The sequence below is a fragment of the Ceraceosorus guamensis genome (assembly GCF_003144195.1).
Source record: "Ceraceosorus guamensis strain MCA 4658 unplaced genomic scaffold IE81scaffold_2, whole genome shotgun sequence".
Lineage (NCBI taxonomy): Eukaryota > Fungi > Basidiomycota > Exobasidiomycetes > Ceraceosorales > Ceraceosoraceae > Ceraceosorus > Ceraceosorus guamensis.
The window spans coordinates 146,446-163,078 of NW_020289997.1; the positions used below are offsets into that span (position 1 = coordinate 146,446).

The window sequence follows — 16,633 nt, forward strand, 5'->3', positions numbered from 1 at the left end:
TTACGCACCAGCTACGTACCCCTTCGGTTTCGGTTCTCTATCCGTCCGAGCCGGTTCACTTCTTCCACGACTTCATGTCGTACTCCCTTTCTTCGCTGGCTTTGGTCCCCTTTTGGTCTTTGTTTCGACTCGTGTCTCCAGATCCCGAATCGATGCATTGACGCCGTGCTTCGTAGCTCAGTCTGATGAACACCGAGTAGATCTTTGTGCAAGACCCATGATGCCGATACGACTGACGGCGCCTTATGGGGCCGGCTGAAAGACATCGCGCGCTCGCTGTTGAATGTCAGGCCGATGCAGCCGGTATGCAACGTCGGGATGGTGTTGCAAGGGCGCTTTGCGACGCGACTCCCGCCTGAACCACAGTGAGCGTTCACTCTGGCAAGTCAAGCATGTTCACGATGGTATCAAGGTAAGTCGTGATACCGCCATTCTTGATGCTCTCGCAGTCACCCGACTCAAGAGCAACACATGCATCGTCCAGTCAGCCACTGTTCAGCGCCAAGCTACCAAGATTCGCACCTCGTGCGTGGAGCTTTTCGAGTAAAGAGATTCGACACGCACCACCACGCGCTGATATGCCACAATTCTGCGGAAGTCTTTGTCAGAAAGGACACCAAATTTCTGTGCTCAGTGCTCAATTCTTTCGCTGGTGGTACGAAGGCTTACATCCATCACATCTGTGTGCGGTATTGGTTCAGTACTGCACCGCATGATGCTCCCTCAGCCTGCAATATCTCACAGGCTACATACCTTCTCTCCAAAGCGGCGCGTGTGGTGCTCATGGCATAGTCGATGTGATACGAAAATGCCCCATCTCTGCGCGCTCAGGCTCAAATCAAACGCGCATCTGAAGGAATTCGGATGGTATTGCAACCACTTTCTGTGGGTGATGTGACCGGGCAAATCAAAAGGCGAGCGTAGCTTGGTACGAAGCAGGGTAGCGTTCACCGAGCGTCTTGAATTCCTGCACCAACTTGTCGATGCTAGCCACTTCGTCGCGCGTCAATTGGATGGCAGCAGCATTCGCATTCTCCTCGATGTTTGCGATCTGCGTGCTTCCAGGGATGGGAGTGATGTTGTCGCCGTGCGCCAAGAGCCAAGCGAGCGAAATTTGACCGGGCGTGACGTTGGCTCCCTTTTGCGCTGCAATCGCACGAATCTGATCCACCAGCTTCATGTTGTGCGCAAAGGCCTCTTCAGTGTAACGCGCATTTGCGCTGCGGAAATCTCCCTCGCTGAACAGGTCGGATGGTTTTTGATACTTGCCAGTCAAGAAGCCGCGGCCCAAAGGACTATAAGGAACGATTTGCGTCTTGTTCGCCGTGCACCAATCCACCAAGCCGTTGAAGAGAGGTTGAGGTGTCCAGGGAGAGAGCTCGATTTGGAAAGCGTCAATGTGGACAATGTCGTTGAATTGCTTGAGCTGATCCAGATTGTACTCGGACACTCCGACATATCTGATGGAACCGCGCTGCTTCAGATCCCTCATTGCTCTCGCGCTGTCCTCGATCTGACCAGGAGCAGGACGATGGTGGTAGTACAAATCGATCTTGTCCGTATTCAAGCGCTTGAGAGATGCTTCGCAAGCCGAAATGGCGTAATCGTATTCACCATGTTGACTCCTGTTGCCCTGACCATCCAGAGCGAAGCCCCATTTCGTGGCGAGAAAGACTTGATCACGTTTGCCTGCGCTCTTGAACCATGAGCCCAACTGCTCTTCGCCCTGACCCAGAGAAGGTCGAGAAGTGTAGATGTCAGAAGTGTCCCAAAAGGTCACGCCCAGCTGCAAGAGGCGCTCAAAGACTTGATCGCGGTCGTGACCAAGCAAGAGCGAGATGTCAGCTCCCGAGCGCAGAGCAAAGGCCGTAATGGCATGCATGGACCTGCTGGCCTGCTCACCTGCATCGCACTCTGACTGGCTCTTTGGCTTGCCGTAGAAGGCTGCGAGGCCCATCGCACCGTATCCGATGGTGGACACTCTCTCGCCCGTGTTGCTGAACGGGCGAGTGGGACTCTTTCCTGCTGCTGAAGCTACGGCTGTTGACATGTTGGGCGAAGGGTTGCTATTCGTTCGACTTTGCTACAATGGTGCTGCTCGTGATCTCGAGGTTGATGTAGAGCGACAGAACATTGCAACTGCGACATGATGCGACTTTATATAGCCCTCAGCCACACTCGGAACAAGTGGCGACTCGAGCCGCGCGGGTTCAGAGCGGAGCAGAATGGAGAAAGCGCAAAGGGGAGGGGGGACCCCGCCAGATCTTCCGTGCAATCCAGCCTCGATCCATTCTCCCTCAATCAATCTGAATGCACAAGCCGATCTCGCATACCTACCGCAGTCAGAGTCCAAATTGGGCGACACTACCGGCAGTGAAATGTAAGCTTAGCTCTGCTCTCGGGCCGCTTTGGTGTCGGGCCGTCTGATGGAGTCACGAGTACTTGCACAGTCAGCCCCGAAGCACAGCGAGGCAGAGTGAACTCATCAGAAGACTCTCCACTCACGACTTCACGACTCACGACTCGCACTGTGACTGCTCCTCCTCGCCAAAAGAGAACATATACGCTTCGTCGTTGCCCATGCAATGCGACTTCCCAAAATTTTGCGTCTTGTTCCCTCTTGACTGCTGCCATGCACTCCGCGCCTCGTGATGCCGTGCATGCATGCCACGCCATGCCACCATGAAAGTTGCCGGACGAATTCTCCGCCTCCACACGCGCGCGCGCGCACGATCGACGCTGGCCTGCCTGCGTCTGCGTCTGCGTGTTTGTGGTGCGGTGTAGTGGAGGGGGGTCCCTATATAGGGACCCCAAGAGTCACGACTGTGAAGTCACAGGAATAGAGTTTGCTTGTCGCTACGGTGCGGGTCCGGTCATATGACCATCCCATCTGATTCGCATGCTTGCCCAAACGAATCAGTTACACACCGCACAGCACAGAGCAACCATGATAGCGCAGATTGCCCCCAAACACCAATCAACACACCGTCCGTCAGCTGACAAGGCGGAGCCAGTCGCGCAAAACACGTCGATCGCAGCGACAAACTGATCGCAACCAGGCATGCAGCGTATAGCGTGCCAAGACCTGCCCCGTATCCATGCCATCATTCTGAGCTGACCGAGCCAGCGCAAAGCTGCAAGTGTCGTGGAATGACTTCATCATTGCAGGCGTAAGAGTGAGAAGCTAGCTACAAAGTGACAAGAGCCCGAGTGCGAGTGCGGGAGGAGGGGGCGAGTGCATTGCACCAAGCTGCGTGACAGCTTAGATGGGGGGTTGTCTGCCGAGGGCCAGGTGGACAGCCTTGACGTTGGTGTAATTGGCCAGAGCATACTCTCCCAGCTCGCGACCGATGCCCGAAGCCTTGAAGCCACCGAACGGAACTTGTGGGTTGAGCATGTTGTGCTGGTTGATCCAGACAGTTCCCGCCTGCAGCTTGTGCGCAATCTCGATACCCTTGCGGATGTGCGTGGTGTGCACAGCAGCTGCCAAGCCGTACAGAGTGTCGTTAGCACGAGCAATCAACTCCTCCTCGTCCTTCCACTTGTTGACGACCAGAACAGGTCCAAAGATCTCCTCGCGGTTGATCTTCGCATCCACGGGCACGTTTTCGAAGATCGTGGGCTCGATAAAGTAGCCCTTGTCGCCGTGACGGTTGCCACCTTGCCTCAGAGTGGCGCCCTCCTTCTTACCAGTCTCAATGTGCTCCATAATGCGGTCGAATTGAAGCTGAGATACCTGGGGGCCTTGGAAGGAGTCCTTGGCAAATCCATCTTTGGTCATGCCCTTGATCATGGTGAACTTCTCCTGCAGCTTCTCCATGAACTTGTCGTAGATGGTGTCTTGCACAAAGAGACGAGAGCCAGCGCAGCAGACCTGTCCAGAGTTCATCAGGATACCGCATGTAGCCCAGGACACGGCATTGTCCAGGTCAGCGTCGTCACAAACGATGGTGGGCGACTTGCCACCGAGCTCCAGAGTGACTTTCTTGAGGTTCGAAGAAGCAGCTGCCTTCATGATGTTGCGACCAACAAGGGTAGAGCCGGTGAATGCGACCTTGTCGATGTCCATGTGAGATGCGATGGCTGCGCCAGCAACCGGGCCGAAACCAGAGACGACATTGAGGACACCGGGTGGCACGCCAGCCTCTGCGATCAGTTCGCACATCTTCAAGGCGCTCAGAGGTGTCTGCTCGGCAGTCTTCAAGACGACGGTATTACCAGTGGCAAGCGCGGGTGCAATCTTCCATGCGAACATGAGGACTGTGCAGTCGAGTGGGCGTGAGAGTGGGTCAGTGTACAATTCCGAAATATCGCAGGCGGAAGACTCACGAGGGAAGTTCCAAGGGATGATCTGACCGCAGACGCCAATGGGCTCGTGACGAGTGTAGTGGAAGTCAGACTGAGTGTCCACCTCGATGGTCTTTCCGTGATTCTTGTCCGCCCATCCTGCAAAGTAGCGAATGTTGGCTGCCACGGAAGGGACGTCGAAAGTGCTAGAGATGGAGAAGGGCTTTCCGTTGTCAAGCGACTCGATGCGAGCCAGCTCATCGTTGTTCTGCTCGACGAGATCAGCAAGCCTCATCAAAATCTTGCCACGCTGAGAAGCTGGGGTCTTTTCTCCCCACACCTCCTTGAAGGCTTTGCGTGCAGACTTGACGGCAACATCGATGTCCTTCGCCGATGCCTCTGAGACTTGAGCGATTTCCTAGGATGAAGTCGAGGTGTGAGTGAAGCTTGCACTCGAGCGTATATAGATGATGTGCGCGTTGCACACTCACTTCGCCGGTGCTTGGGTTGACCACGCCAAAGGTCTTGCCATCGAGTGCAGGAACAAACTTGTTGTCGATGAACAGTCCGGTCGAAATGGTCTGCGATGGACAAATGCAAGCTCATCAGTAGCTGCTCGAGAGTGGGCAGACGCAGACGAAAGCTAGCCCGCCACCACTCACAGACTTCTCGCCGGTGGGGAAGCTCAGAGTTGCTTTGCCAGCCATATTGTCAAGATTTGATGTGACAGGTGTGTGAGGTTGTGTACAGTATCAATACGAAGCGACGCGTGTCTGTGCTTGTGACGCTTAGCAAGTGGTGATAGGAACAAGGGTGGACAGCAGCTCGTTCTTCGTTGGCTTATGAAGGCCTCTCGCACACCGCACACCAGCTCGCTGCAGAAAGAAGGAACCAGCCTTGTTGCGGCGGGGGCGGGGAGTACCAACACTCACGACTTCGCGTGGGCCCTCGCCTCCACCTGATGCTGCTTCAATCTGCTGCCTCTGCGCGCGGTGCTCTTGCAGCCATGCAGCCGCAAATGCAACCCGCTGGTCTACCCTGACGAGAAGGTCGCTCGCTCTTGGCGCCGTGCATGCCAGCACAGCAGATCCGCTGATTTGGAATGACAAGCTCAAAAGCCTGAGCTGGGCAAATCGTGCCGCACAGACATACGACTCCTCGCGGTGTGACCGCACGCAGAGCGGCCAGCAGACATGGCAGAGTCACGACACGCATTGATTCACAACTTGCGAAGTACAATCACGAATAGCGATCGAGGGCCCACAAGCCTTGCGGCCCCACTTTCGCTACTTTGCACCGCGACGTTTAGCTCCATCCAGGGCCAGCAACAGCAGCAGCCATGCAGAGTCGCGGTACATCAGCAGCAGGCAGTATATAGAGTGACGCCGAACTGGACCCGCGCCCATCCAGCAGCTGGCTTATGTGATTGTGGGAACAAAGCAGCAGCACGAGGTGTGGCGCCGGAAAGCAGACAGACCTCTAGACTGCTCTAGTGCCCTGAGCCTGCATAGAGATTCTCAATGAACCCGCACATCCGCCGAGTAGCCGCGCGGGCCTCTGCGCTGGCTGATTCGCGCGGGGTGAGAGAGCGCGCCCTCCACTTCGGCTGCGTCCGTGCGTCCTGCTTGGCACGACGCTCGCGAACCGCCTCAGGTGCATCTCGTCCTTGGAGGGTCACCGCTCCGGCTAACGTCTTTGCTGTGCAACCGGTCCGGCGAAAGCATGTATCCATGCTGCATACTACAGCCGTCCTCTATATACATATATTCGTGATTCATGATTGATATACTCACGTTCTTCCTTACAATATATAATTAGATGCGCCCGTTCGACTACCGCGTGTCGGCTGGTGACAGCTGTGTATGCCACATATGCATGGCTGGATCGAGCATGACTTGGATTCTTGATTCAAATTCAACATTGTGGTGCCAAATTGGTGTTTCTCACGTTATTTTTGACCCCCGTGGCCATCTGATTGAGTACACCAAGTAAGAGGCTTGCGCGAAAGTCTGCTTCAAAGACGAAAGCGAGAGGTGACCGAGTTGGAGGAGGCGCGCTGAGCGAGCACAGTTGCGGTCACGTGAGGTGAGCGTGCGACCGGGCCCTTCAAGATTCATCAAGATTATTTTGATTCTTGATGCAAGATGACCCCTCAGCCAAGTTTGTCGTTGTGAGTCAAGAATGAAAGAAAATGAATACGCGTGACAAATACACCTTCACATGTGCATTCAGGTTGCGTGCTATACCGGCCGAAGAACTCCTGATTGCCATCTCCTTGACTAAAAGGACTCGACGCGGATGTACCGGAAGGGGCGGTCAAAGCCGGTCATCAGCCGCACGCATCAGCACACGCTCGAATATTTCAAGCTTATATCTTCACATTCAGTCACAATTACGAATGTGCTTAAACGTTGATTCAAATTGTGACTGACCGCGGCAAAGCTGATCTAGCTGAGATCACTGCATGCGCTGATGATGCATGGCTGATCACGCGCGTCCTTCTCTCGCAACAGCGCGAGCACGCTCCCCGCGCTTGTTCAGCATGACCTCGCCTTGTCTTACGAACCTTTGCTCGGTCCATGCCTGCGCCAACGTTAGACTAGCCGAACATGGAATCTCGATCCTCAACAATAAAACATGACACGATTGACTTGCTCCGACTTCATGCTGGGCCACACTATACGAAGGTGTACGGGCGCTGTCGATCGAGTGCTCAAGTCACGGTCCCGGTCACGAATCGCGTATACAGTCAGCAGTCAAGGGTAGCAGTGCAGTGGTATGGCGGGCGACTCATCAAGAATGACGAAGACACTCACGAGTCACTCAAAGGTAACACTGGGCTGACAAATCACGCTCTTGAATTCGTCAGACCCAATCGGTAGCCGCGCATACACAGCATTCAACGATACGCCGATCGATCACTTCCTGATGCCAATCAAAATAAAAAAAGCAAGCTGCTTGGTCTCATAGCGCACGCAGGACATGATAAGCCTCTGACTTCGGCCCATCTCACGCCCTGCATCGACCTTCAGAACTCTTGACGATTCACGACCCGTAATTCGTGATCAACTCAAAGATTAATTGGGATCTTCTGATTTGATATGGAGGTGTTCATGATCTATAAATGCTCAAGCACCGATTCTTGACGGAGCGACGGCTTTCTCAAATAGGCTCGATTCCTGCTACCAGCAGCAAAGTGCGCCAAATTACCAACAGCTACGTGGCCAAAGCATTTACTTGAGCAATCAGCAGCAGCCAGGTCAAAGCAACCATGGCAATAGTCACGATCAACGCGCATGACTCGTGACTGATCATTCACCATTCTGATCCACAGCAATCCGAGTGTTGCATTCAGATTGTGAATGCAATACTCTGCAGCTAGGATCCAAGGCGGGCGCAATCAGGATCAGGCGCCCAATCGCATCAGCGTGCACCTCGTCGTCATCACCTACCGTTCCTTCTTTCTTTCCCTCCCTGCCGACCTCTGCGGCGCGATATTCGGTTCTGCTGCGCCGACCAGAGTGCCTCGGCCCGCCGCGGTGTTGACGCCTGGTGGTGGATAAAGGATGACGCGCAGACCCATGTGTAGAGTCGTGAGTCACATGCAGCAGCTAGTGGTGAGTGCATCAGGTGCACAATTAAGCGCCACGACCACGATGCTCCGCGAGGGCGGCAGCAGGGCGCAAACACGCGGGCGCAGCCTTCCGGCGCCTCCATGAACGGAGCACGATGATATGGGCTTGTCGCTCGACCCTCACCACATGGCGTAGCTGGAAGGACAAATATGCTGCGCATCCTCCGTCCTTGCTGCCAGCAAGGATCGACGCCATCAATAATGCGCCTCGCTGGCGTTCCGCGCAGTCAGCATTCAGAGATCTACCGATGACTCGTCATCGAAGCAAGCGAAATCGCGAGGGACGCGTCAGCTGCTGGTCTGAGTTTGTCCGGGCAAGAACAGGTCGATCACGAGTGCCGACTCGTGAGTCGCGATCTCTCTCATTCAGGCACCTCGACACGGGGCCCAGGCACCCGCCTGACATCATCGCTCGTGACCTTTGGACGGTGTATGGTCTCATATCAGCTCCGGATCACTCGCCAAGCCATGCGCAGGCGTCACCTATACTACTATGCTATGCAGGAAATTCATCCGAGGCGCACACACCGTCCAGACTTGATTCTGCAGTCACGAGCTGTGGGTGTACTCGCGACGATTGGGCGTTTGGCGCACTACTTGGGTGCTGATACCACGGGTCTACGCGGAATTGCGTCGTCACTGCGCCAGAATCACGAATGATGTCGCCTATGAATGGCAGGAGCTGAATGATGCTCGAGCGAGACCTTCATGCTGGTGCATCTTGTGTTCTTTGGCGCCGCGCGCTCTTCGCACAGTCACCTGGACAGGGCTACATATAAGTTGGCATGGTCCGAGGTTTTGCATCGCACGGCTCCCGTCTCCCGTCTCCCAACCTCGCACCTCTCGACGCTCTTCAAAACCTGCGCCGGAAGCTGGTCTTCCTCCCAAAATCCCCTTTAACGATTCAACTGCGAGACTCGACTCACACCTATTTTCAAGAAGCTGGTCTTCTTTGAAGTCAATACTTCCATCACCCACGCACTTCGTCGTTGTAGTCGTCGTCATCCTCTAGACATTTGCGACTGCTGTCAGCTGGTCTGCCCCGCATTCGCCCTACACCTCTCTTTCCTTCACCCCCGGCCCTGTCTTCAGATCACCATGAGGCTCGCCGCGACAGCCACTCTGGTGCAATTTGTTGCGTTGGCGTTTCACAGCGCCCTTGCGCATCCCTTGCCCATCGATCAATCTGGTGGTAGCTCTGTAGCGGGCGCCTTGCATCGACGCTCACCTCTGGGAGGCATCGCCGCTGGTCTGCTCGAGGCGGAGAATGCTGCCAAAGGCGCTGCCACGCTTGGCAAGTCGGCCTCGACGATAGGGAGGGAAGCGACTCAGCTCGAGAAGGCCGGTTCCACTGTTGGGAAGGGCGGCGGAGAAATCGGTTCAGCGGGCAAGGTTGGCGATGATCTGGCGGGCAATGCTGGTAAGCTCGGCAAGAAGAAGACGAGCTTCGGCAAGAAGTGAGTAGACGGCGACCTGTTGTGTGCTTTGAAAGATCATGCGCTCACGCATTCGATGGGGATTTGCTTTCTTCTGCCATCCCACCAGACTGCTTTACGCGGGTGGCGGTACCGGTCTTGTTGTTGGCGGCGGCTATTACATGTTGAAGTCGCAAGCCGCCGAACAGAAAGCTCTCGCTACGCAAAATGCCGCGCTGGCCAAACAAAACGACGAATACAACAAGATGATGAAGCAAGCGGGTCTGATAAAGAAAGACATGGACAAGTCCGTCGAGGAGCTCTATGCGCGTGAGGAATCAGGAGAAGTTGCTGAGCCCAACGATCAGCACGCAGAGACGCTCGAACGTCGTGAACCGATGCTGGGGGGCGCGGCTCGAGGCTTCAGCTCGCTCTTCAAATTGGGCAAATCAGGCAAGACCATTGCTTCTGACGTCAAAGGTGTAGAAGGCCTGGCTAGCACTGCTGGCAAGGCCGGGAAGGTCGGGAAGGCTGGCAAGTGTGAGTTTGCGGATGAGGGTCGATGATTCCAAGGATTAGAATGATAGTTGACGAGTCAGACTATCGCGGCGCCGCGCATGTCCCCACATCTTTCAGGGGGCAAGGCAGCAAAGTGAGTTGATCTAAGTGCCTTTCCAAACGAGCCTGCGCGGCACGTTGAAGGCAGTCTGGCGAAATGTTCGATCTTCTCAGTCCAAGTCATGTGCCACACTGACGTGAAACCACACTTTACATGATCAAAGGATGGCCGGCACCGTTGGATTAGTGGGCGGCGGTAGTGTTATATTGGCAAACGAGCTCGTCAAGCAGAAATCGCAGACTGCAGCTCTCGCAAATCAGAATGTCTCCCTTCAAAATGAAGCCCAAGAGTATAAGGATTACATGGCACAGCTACAAGATGCAGCGGCCATGGCAACGCCTGCAGTGCCAGCACCAGAGCCAACAACGCCAGCAAAGCATTAGAGCAATCGCTCGCTATGGGCAATCTTTCGAGCATCTGTCGGTGTTATCCTGTCACCTGGCCGTTGTCCTATACCGTCATGGGGCGACGTGAAGTTGGTCTACACGGATGAGCCAAACAAGAGGCGCAACGCACTTCTGAACCTTGGCTGCAGACCTGTCGAGCGGCCATACCATCTTCAACGCCTCCACTGCCCCCGATTCGCGACATGCTGCTTTGCTGTCGCCTGTGCAAACTTCATCAGAACGACGTCACTTTTCACAGCTTAGCTTATCTTGTCCTCTTCTTTCTACTTCTTGCGGACCACCCAACTGTATCGGTTTTCTCCGTCGCGGCGGCCTCGTCATCCGAGCGCTTGCTCAATGTCATTCTTGATTCATCTTTCTAGCCATCCAGTCTTTGTAGCTGGTCTCTTGAGAGCGATGGCGCCGCAGTCGGAGGTATCGTGTGGAGAAGCGGAGACGGACACGACACAAAAAACAAGCATACTGACGATTCGTGATTGGCATTGACGTTCGGGCTAGAGTGTACAAGACTTGAAATTTTTTACGAATCGAGCACGCTAACCTCTTCCCAAGCGCCCTTCAAGCTCTCCTTGAAGAGTCTGACAACGCCATCGTCGGCACTGACAGCCAGCACTTGTCCAGTGACAGACCACGATACTCTCCAGACGGCACCGGGAAAAGGTTGGGCAGTGAGCTGCGTTTTGGTCCAAGCCGAAGAAGGATTGTCTTGGGTCCAGATGAGCACCGTGCGGTCTTGCGAGGCCGTGGCCAGGTATGAACGAGGCAGGCCGATGTTGGGCGAGAAGGCCACATCTCGTACCCAATCCGTGTGTCCAGTCAGCACCTCTGCCTCGGTCCATCGACCTTGCTCGGCACTGGTCAAACGGAGTCACCGAGCAAAGATCAGCGATTGTGGAGCCTGTGTCGTGGCGTGGCGTGGCCAAGCCCTCCCTTCTCCTCCAATCCACTCACGATAACTCCCAAATTTTGACGCTGTTGTCGCAGCCACCGCTAGCAAAACGCCTGACCTTGGGCACGTCCGCTGTCGCGCCTCCAGCAGCAGCGGCGGGCTGTTGACTGGAGATGAGCGAGCCGGGAACGGCTGCTGGCGCCCAGGACACGGCATTCGCACCGATGGGATGTGCGGCTACCATGTCGACTGCCCAAGTTCCGTCATCTGAACAGAGAAAGGGGGAGTCGTAAGCCGGAGGCATGTAGGTCACAGCCCCTTCGCCCGACTCTGCACTAACCATTGAAGGTCAGAACAGAGACATTGCCATCAGAAGAAGCGCAGGCTAGAATCGCGCCCAGCTCATGTGGAGCCCAAGCAATAGAATTGACTGAAGAGGCACGCAGCAGAGCTACTCGTGTCAGCGATAGGACCCTCCATCGAGCCGAAAGAGTGCTTCGTGCTCACCGCTTGCGCCATGAAGAGCATGCTCTTTGATCTTTTGCCAACCGCCGCTGCTCGATGGCGGAGCCTGTCCATACGCGCCATACCCTCCCGTATTTGCCGCTGAAGCAGTCCCATCGTTCTTCCAGATGATCACTTTGCCATCGTACGAGGCCGATGCAAGAATAGGCCCGAATTTAGGGTGAGCCCATGCGACCTGCCAGACTGGGCCTTCGTGGCTGGCGAAGGAAGAGATGAGTGGTCAGCTAGGCTCCATAAGCCTGCCAGCGGCGACTAGCCAAGATTGTAGCTAGACGAGAACGACACTCGCAACCACGCGCTCTGAGCTTGTGTCCTCTTCTCCAGGACAGCCTCAGATGCCTGTTCGCAATGCCCGCTGTCGTCGCCCTCGGCAAGACGTAGCAGCTCACTTCCTACAAACGCGCCGTCAAGCCCAGTGAGTTTCAATAGCTCCCATGACTCACCCCCTGAGCGTCTCTCCTTGGCCGCTGGCGCTTCCTTCCACCACATCAAACACTCTGACAGTGCGATCGCTTGAGCATGTTGCCAGCTTCCTCCCATAATAGTCTAGCTGAGCGTCGTGCTGAGGCAAACGAGGGAGCCAGGCGAGACCTAGGAATGTCAGCTAGCGCAACAGTAGAGGACCAGTGCAGCAGGCTGCTAAGGAACGTAGGCTTTCGCTTTGCGCGATGGCCTCGTGCCAAATCGACCTGCTGAACCTTTGCATGCTGCATTCACTGTCAAAACTTACGATCATGTCTTCGTGCAGCGTCTCGATTGTGCGTGGGGGCTGCGACGCAGCAGAGCTGCCAGTCCCACCAGCCGCACCTGCGGTCGCTACAGCTGCAGCCATCTTGATATCGAATGGACCTAGGCTTGCTCAAAGGGCCTCGCCAAGCTGGAGCCTTCGGGTTTGTGCGCGATATCAACCTATTGGTGGGGTAGCAAACCCAACTTTGGAGTGTTGATTTGCTACAGCAGCGTTCTTTCCAAATGCGTGTTTGAGGACACCTTATTGGGGCTGTGTGGTAGTGTAAGTGAATGCCGCTCAAGGGATGATAGAGTTGATGGTCGAGCTGCTGCTGCTGCTATGACTCCATGCACGTCCCCCCCACTAGGCTCGCGACTGGTGCACCTGCTGCTGGAAGGTCAGCGACAGCTACAAGGTACATCCGTGCGCCCAGCAGCGCCATGCATGGGATGCCGTGGGGGACACGTGGCGGAAATGCTACGCATACTCAGCCAGGCAACTCCACCGCTACGTGCCCCCGCGCGCGACGCGTAAAGAGGCACCTATCACGCGTGTTCTTGCAGCAGCCAACACGCATGGCATGATGAGTCAAGAGCACGAGCAGCTTTCTTCGCAAGGCTTGGTCGGCCTGAAGGCAGCCTCTCGGTTGAGCGAGACTGCCTGCTTCAACCACCTCTTTTTGTCCGTGAATGCGTTGCCGTCAGCTGATTGATCTATCGAGCCTCTACCAATTTTCCAGACGTGAGCGCGCTGCTCGGAATTCTACTTGAGCTCCGTGACCTCGCGCACCAACGTCACACGGCTCTTCGAATCTCTGATCTCCTTGGCAACTCTCGGCCACTTGCCCAACAGAGCGCACGAGCTGCACGCGCGCAGTCACGACTCCAAGCTCAGTCCCGTTCTGCGTCACAGCCGACAAGCTTTGCCTCCACACCATGTCGGAGGTACCAAGAGCTGCGAAGGATGGATCATCGGCACAGGCCACGAGCTCAGCAGTGACCTACGAACTTCCATGGGTGGAGAAGTATCGACCCACCAGGCTGGACGATGTGGTTGGTAATAGCGCCACAGTGGATCGATTGAAGGTAATTCAAGAAGATGGCAATTGTCCACATCTGCTTATATCGGGACTGCCAGGTATCGGAAAGACAACCAGCGTGCACTGCCTGGCTCACGCTTTGCTTGGAGACGCATACAAGGAAGGGGTTCTGGAACTCAATGCCAGCGATGAGCGCGGCATCGACGTTGTGCGCAACAAGATCAAGAACTTTGCCCAAAAGAAAGTCACGCTGCCTCCTGGTAGACACAAGATCATCATTCTCGACGAAGCGGATTCCATGACGCCTGGCGCACAGCAAGCTTTGCGAAGGACCATGGAGATCTATGCCAATACTACGAGGTTCTGCTTCGCTTGCAACCAGAGCAACAAGATCATCGATCCTATCCAATCCAGATGCGCAATCTTGCGGTACGGAAAGCTGAGAGACGAAGAAGTGATGGGCAGGTTGAAGGAGATTTGCAAATTGGAGGATGTCAAGTACTCTGCGGAGGGGTTAGGAGCGCTCGTCTTCACCTCGGAAGGAGATATGAGACAAGCGATCAACAACTTGCAATCGACCTGGACGGGTTTGGGCTTCGTCTCTCCCGATAATGTCTTCAAGGTCTGCGATCAACCCCACCCCGTTGTGATTCGTCAGATTCTCTTATCCTGCAACAAGGGGGATGTAGACTCTGCTATGGAGAAGCTGGATGAGCTCTGGACTCAAGGGTATGCTGCAGTGGACATCGTCACTGGACTATTCAGGGTGGTAAAGACGATCGACCAGATGCCTGAAGCGCTCAAGCTAGACTTTATACGCGAAATCGGTTGGACACACATGCGCGTCTTGGAAGGAGTGTCTACTCTCATTCAGCTCGGCGGTCTCGTTGCGCGGCTCGCAAAGATCCATCACCCCAAGGAGCAGTTTCTCATTTGAGCAGCACGTTCTGGCCCACCGCAATCAGATGACCGCATACAATTGTACTATTACACATTGCAGCATTGCTGCTTGAAATCTCCAGCGTCTCCCGCATGGCGCTGCTGCCTTTGCGCATGAAGAGTTCAGGGCGCGGCATCGTTCAATGAGAGTGGAGTGCATGCTTGCCACCTTCATGAGGCAAGTCACACGCTGGAAGACCACGAAACCCGCCGGAGAAAAGGCCCAGCGTCTGCTGCTATAAAGCCGCGCCAAGCGCACAGGGCCCGCGCACACTCGCGCAATCACGAATGTGGAGGCGCTTACCCCGCACTCACCGCAGGTTTCGATGGAAATTGTTTGCGCACAGCAGTTGCAAACAGTGGTGAGCGGCCGTCTCAAGCGCCCTTCCCCACCATGACAATCGCCTTGAATCTCTTCGCGCAAAATCGGCCTCACATTCTGGTGCATGGAAGCAATATGTCGCGAGCAACAGCTATCCCCGCTCAGGACGCTCTCAAGGAAGCTGGTTTTAGCAGCGAGCTCATTTCTGTGCCTCCTTCTGACGAAGACCCGAGCGTAGGCAACGTTCGAGTCCTGGCTCATCGAGATGCAGCCTTAGGAAGTAGGAAGGCTCGACCGCTGCTCTTGTTGCATGGACATCCGCAATCTTCGATCATTTGGAGACGTATGGCCCGACCGCTGGCGAACGATGGGTGGGACGTGATCGCTGTGGATCTGAGAGGTCATGGAGGTAGCGATACGCCGCTGGTGCGCGACAGGCACGCAGAGGCGGGTCACGATGAGCTGGGCCCTCCGCATGAGAGCAGATGGAGGTATAGCAAGAGGATGATGGCAAGAGACGCTGTCCATGTGATGTGAGTGTGCTCCAATAGCGTTGGAGTGGAAATTTCCCTCATGGACCTTCGTGCGCACTTTGTCAAGGCAACATTATGGATACGACAGTTTTCATGTTGTAGGGCACGATCGAGGAGGCGTAAGTAACCTTGAATGATGGAGTGGCATGTTGCAGCGAGCCCTACACTGAGACTCGCACTGCACTGCGCCGTGTCACTCAAAGCGTGTTGCTCATCGATTGGCGCTCGACAATCCGAACAAAGTCCTCAAGCTCATTGTGCTTGACATTGCACCGACGGTGAGTCTGACGCATCCACTACGTTCAACGACAAGCAGCAATCCGATTGACCCTGAAATGATTACCCGCCTTTCCAGCTTGACATGTACACCCAGACCAACCTCAAATTTGCCACATACTACTGGCACTGGTTCTTCTTGATCCAGCCCTGGCCAGTGCCGGAGGAGATGCTCAGTCGTTCTCCCGAGACCTACGTCAACAAGATGGTATCACGCCAAACCACCGCATCTCAAGGAGTAGTGCATCCTCCAGAAGTCTTGGCGGCCTACATCGAAGCTCTGCAAGACTTTGACAAGGCGCACGCTACGGCGGAGGATTACAGGGCATCAGGGCCTGGCGGAGTGGATCTGGAACTTGATGCGCAGGATCGATCGGCCGATAGACGCCTTCAAGTACCTTTGCGCGTGCTTTGGGGCAAGAAGGGCGTCATCGAGGCGTTGTTCGACCCATTGAAGCTGTGGCAAGCGGTCACAAATCCGCAGATCACGGTGACCGGCAAAGCTTTGGATGCAGGTCATTATATGCCGGAGGAAGTACCTGAAGAGCTGCTCGACGAGATTAGCAGCTTCTTTGGACAGTCGTGAGCTTCACTCTAGTGCTATTGTGGTCACAAGCCTATTGCAACCCCTTGCACTCGCATGTACCTGGGAAACGTCTGAGATGCAATTTGACTTATGACTTCCTCGTGCCTGCTTTTGCATGCGTGCTCAGAACCCAAATGCACGCGTCTGTGTGCGAAGGACGTGACCTGTGCCGGTTTGGATCGCTGATCCAAGAACAAAAGCGGTCAGTCAGCCTCACAGAATAGCGGACGGGAACGTCGATGGTAGCGTAATCACTCACCACCTGCATCACGAACCAAGAATCTTGAATGAGGAGCAAATGAGGAGGGGGGGGGGGGGGCGGCGAATTCCATCGGCCTTTTTGGACCGCACGTGATGGCGAATGGCAGGGGCGCGCGTGGCTGTGCGGGAAAATTAAGCGTGCCGTTGCCGATGCACGATTCGCCATTTAGC

At 55.2% G+C, this 16,633-nt stretch overlaps 7 protein-coding genes across 7 annotated transcripts; 3 read left to right on the forward strand and 4 right to left on the reverse strand.

Annotated features, from left to right (window-relative positions):
- Positions 1–907: 907 nt before the first annotated feature.
- IE81DRAFT_284466 (Aldo/keto reductase) lies at positions 908–2,050 on the reverse strand (the record flags this gene model as incomplete). The annotated part of the gene is made up of 2 exons (XM_025511589.1): positions 908–1,806; positions 1,903–2,050. 2 exons carry the CDS (start codon positions 2,048–2,050, stop codon positions 908–910), a joined length of 1,047 nt encoding a protein of 348 aa, XP_025373189.1.
- A 1,212-nt stretch (positions 2,051–3,262) lies between these two features.
- Positions 3,263–4,994, reverse strand: IE81DRAFT_344096 (putative Iad1-indole-3-acetaldehyde dehydrogenase; the record flags this gene model as incomplete). Its single annotated transcript, XM_025515771.1, has 4 exons — positions 3,263–4,260; positions 4,330–4,705; positions 4,779–4,868; positions 4,950–4,994. The coding sequence occupies 4 exons, from the start codon at positions 4,992–4,994 to the stop codon at positions 3,263–3,265; spliced, it is 1,509 nt and encodes a 502-aa protein (XP_025373190.1).
- A 2,293-nt stretch (positions 4,995–7,287) lies between these two features.
- IE81DRAFT_80990 (hypothetical protein) lies at positions 7,288–8,217 on the reverse strand. Its single transcript, XM_025517664.1, has 2 exons — positions 7,740–8,217; positions 7,288–7,665 (listed from the first exon to the last, which is right to left on the reverse strand). The coding sequence occupies exons 1-2, from the start codon at positions 8,080–8,082 to the stop codon at positions 7,406–7,408; spliced, it is 603 nt and encodes a 200-aa protein (XP_025373191.1). The 5' UTR covers positions 8,083–8,217; the 3' UTR covers positions 7,288–7,405.
- Positions 8,218–8,795: 578 nt separating this feature from the next.
- On the forward strand, positions 8,796–10,104 carry IE81DRAFT_81005 (hypothetical protein). Its single transcript, XM_025517665.1, has 3 exons — positions 8,796–9,378; positions 9,467–9,876; positions 9,973–10,104. The coding sequence occupies exons 1-3, from the start codon at positions 9,020–9,022 to the stop codon at positions 9,990–9,992; spliced, it is 789 nt and encodes a 262-aa protein (XP_025373192.1). The 5' UTR covers positions 8,796–9,019; the 3' UTR covers positions 9,993–10,104.
- A 717-nt stretch (positions 10,105–10,821) lies between these two features.
- Positions 10,822–12,825, reverse strand: IE81DRAFT_319402 (vesicle budding-like protein). The gene is made up of 6 exons (XM_025512714.1): positions 12,507–12,825; positions 12,220–12,338; positions 11,759–11,973; positions 11,592–11,681; positions 11,314–11,518; positions 10,822–11,216 (listed from the first exon to the last, which is right to left on the reverse strand). Exons 1-6 carry the CDS (start codon positions 12,606–12,608, stop codon positions 10,883–10,885), a joined length of 1,065 nt encoding a protein of 354 aa, XP_025373193.1. The 5' UTR covers positions 12,609–12,825; the 3' UTR covers positions 10,822–10,882.
- A 273-nt stretch (positions 12,826–13,098) lies between these two features.
- On the forward strand, positions 13,099–14,733 carry IE81DRAFT_319403 (putative RFC4-DNA replication factor C, 37 kDa subunit). Its single transcript, XM_025512715.1, has one exon. The coding sequence runs from the start codon at positions 13,442–13,444 to the stop codon at positions 14,480–14,482; it is 1,041 nt and encodes a 346-aa protein (XP_025373194.1). The 5' UTR covers positions 13,099–13,441; the 3' UTR covers positions 14,483–14,733.
- A 44-nt stretch (positions 14,734–14,777) lies between these two features.
- Positions 14,778–16,306, forward strand: IE81DRAFT_319404 (alpha/beta-hydrolase). Its single transcript, XM_025512716.1, has 4 exons — positions 14,778–15,339; positions 15,407–15,458; positions 15,543–15,617; positions 15,695–16,306. Exons 1-4 carry the CDS (start codon positions 14,879–14,881, stop codon positions 16,199–16,201), a joined length of 1,095 nt encoding a protein of 364 aa, XP_025373195.1. The 5' UTR covers positions 14,778–14,878; the 3' UTR covers positions 16,202–16,306.
- Positions 16,307–16,633: the final 327 nt, after the last annotated feature.

Bases quoted from the DNA above. Each gene is read 5' to 3' on its own strand.
- IE81DRAFT_80990 (XM_025517664.1), bottom strand. From the start codon at position 8,082: ATGCGCAGCATATTTGTCCTTCCAGCTACGCCATGTGGTGAGGGTCGA. The intron at 7,666-7,739 runs GTAGGTGATGAC...CTTGGATCCTAG, and splicing joins AGGGAAAGAAAGAAGGAACG to CTGCAGAGTATTGCATTCAC.
- IE81DRAFT_319404 (XM_025512716.1), top strand. From the start codon at position 14,879: ATGACAATCGCCTTGAATCTCTTCGCGCAAAATCGGCCTCACATTCTG. The intron at 15,340-15,406 runs GTGAGTGTGCTC...CACTTTGTCAAG, and splicing joins AGAGACGCTGTCCATGTGAT to GCAACATTATGGATACGACA. The intron at 15,459-15,542 runs GTAAGTAACCTT...TGTCACTCAAAG, and splicing joins TAGGGCACGATCGAGGAGGC to CGTGTTGCTCATCGATTGGC.
- IE81DRAFT_319402 (XM_025512714.1), bottom strand. From the start codon at position 12,608: ATGGCTGCAGCTGTAGCGACCGCAGGTGCGGCTGGTGGGACTGGCAGC. The intron at 11,974-12,219 runs GTGAGTCATGGG...TTCCTTCGCCAG, and splicing joins CAAGGAGAGACGCTCAGGGG to CCACGAAGGCCCAGTCTGGC. The intron at 11,519-11,591 runs GTTAGTGCAGAG...TTCTCTGTTCAG, and splicing joins CTCTGTTCTGACCTTCAATG to ATGACGGAACTTGGGCAGTC.
- IE81DRAFT_81005 (XM_025517665.1), top strand. From the start codon at position 9,020: ATGAGGCTCGCCGCGACAGCCACTCTGGTGCAATTTGTTGCGTTGGCG. The intron at 9,379-9,466 runs GTGAGTAGACGG...CCATCCCACCAG, and splicing joins AAGACGAGCTTCGGCAAGAA to ACTGCTTTACGCGGGTGGCG. The intron at 9,877-9,972 runs GTGAGTTTGCGG...CACATCTTTCAG, and splicing joins GGTCGGGAAGGCTGGCAAGT to GGGGCAAGGCAGCAAAGTGA.
- IE81DRAFT_319403 (XM_025512715.1), top strand. From the start codon at position 13,442: ATGTCGGAGGTACCAAGAGCTGCGAAGGATGGATCATCGGCACAGGCC.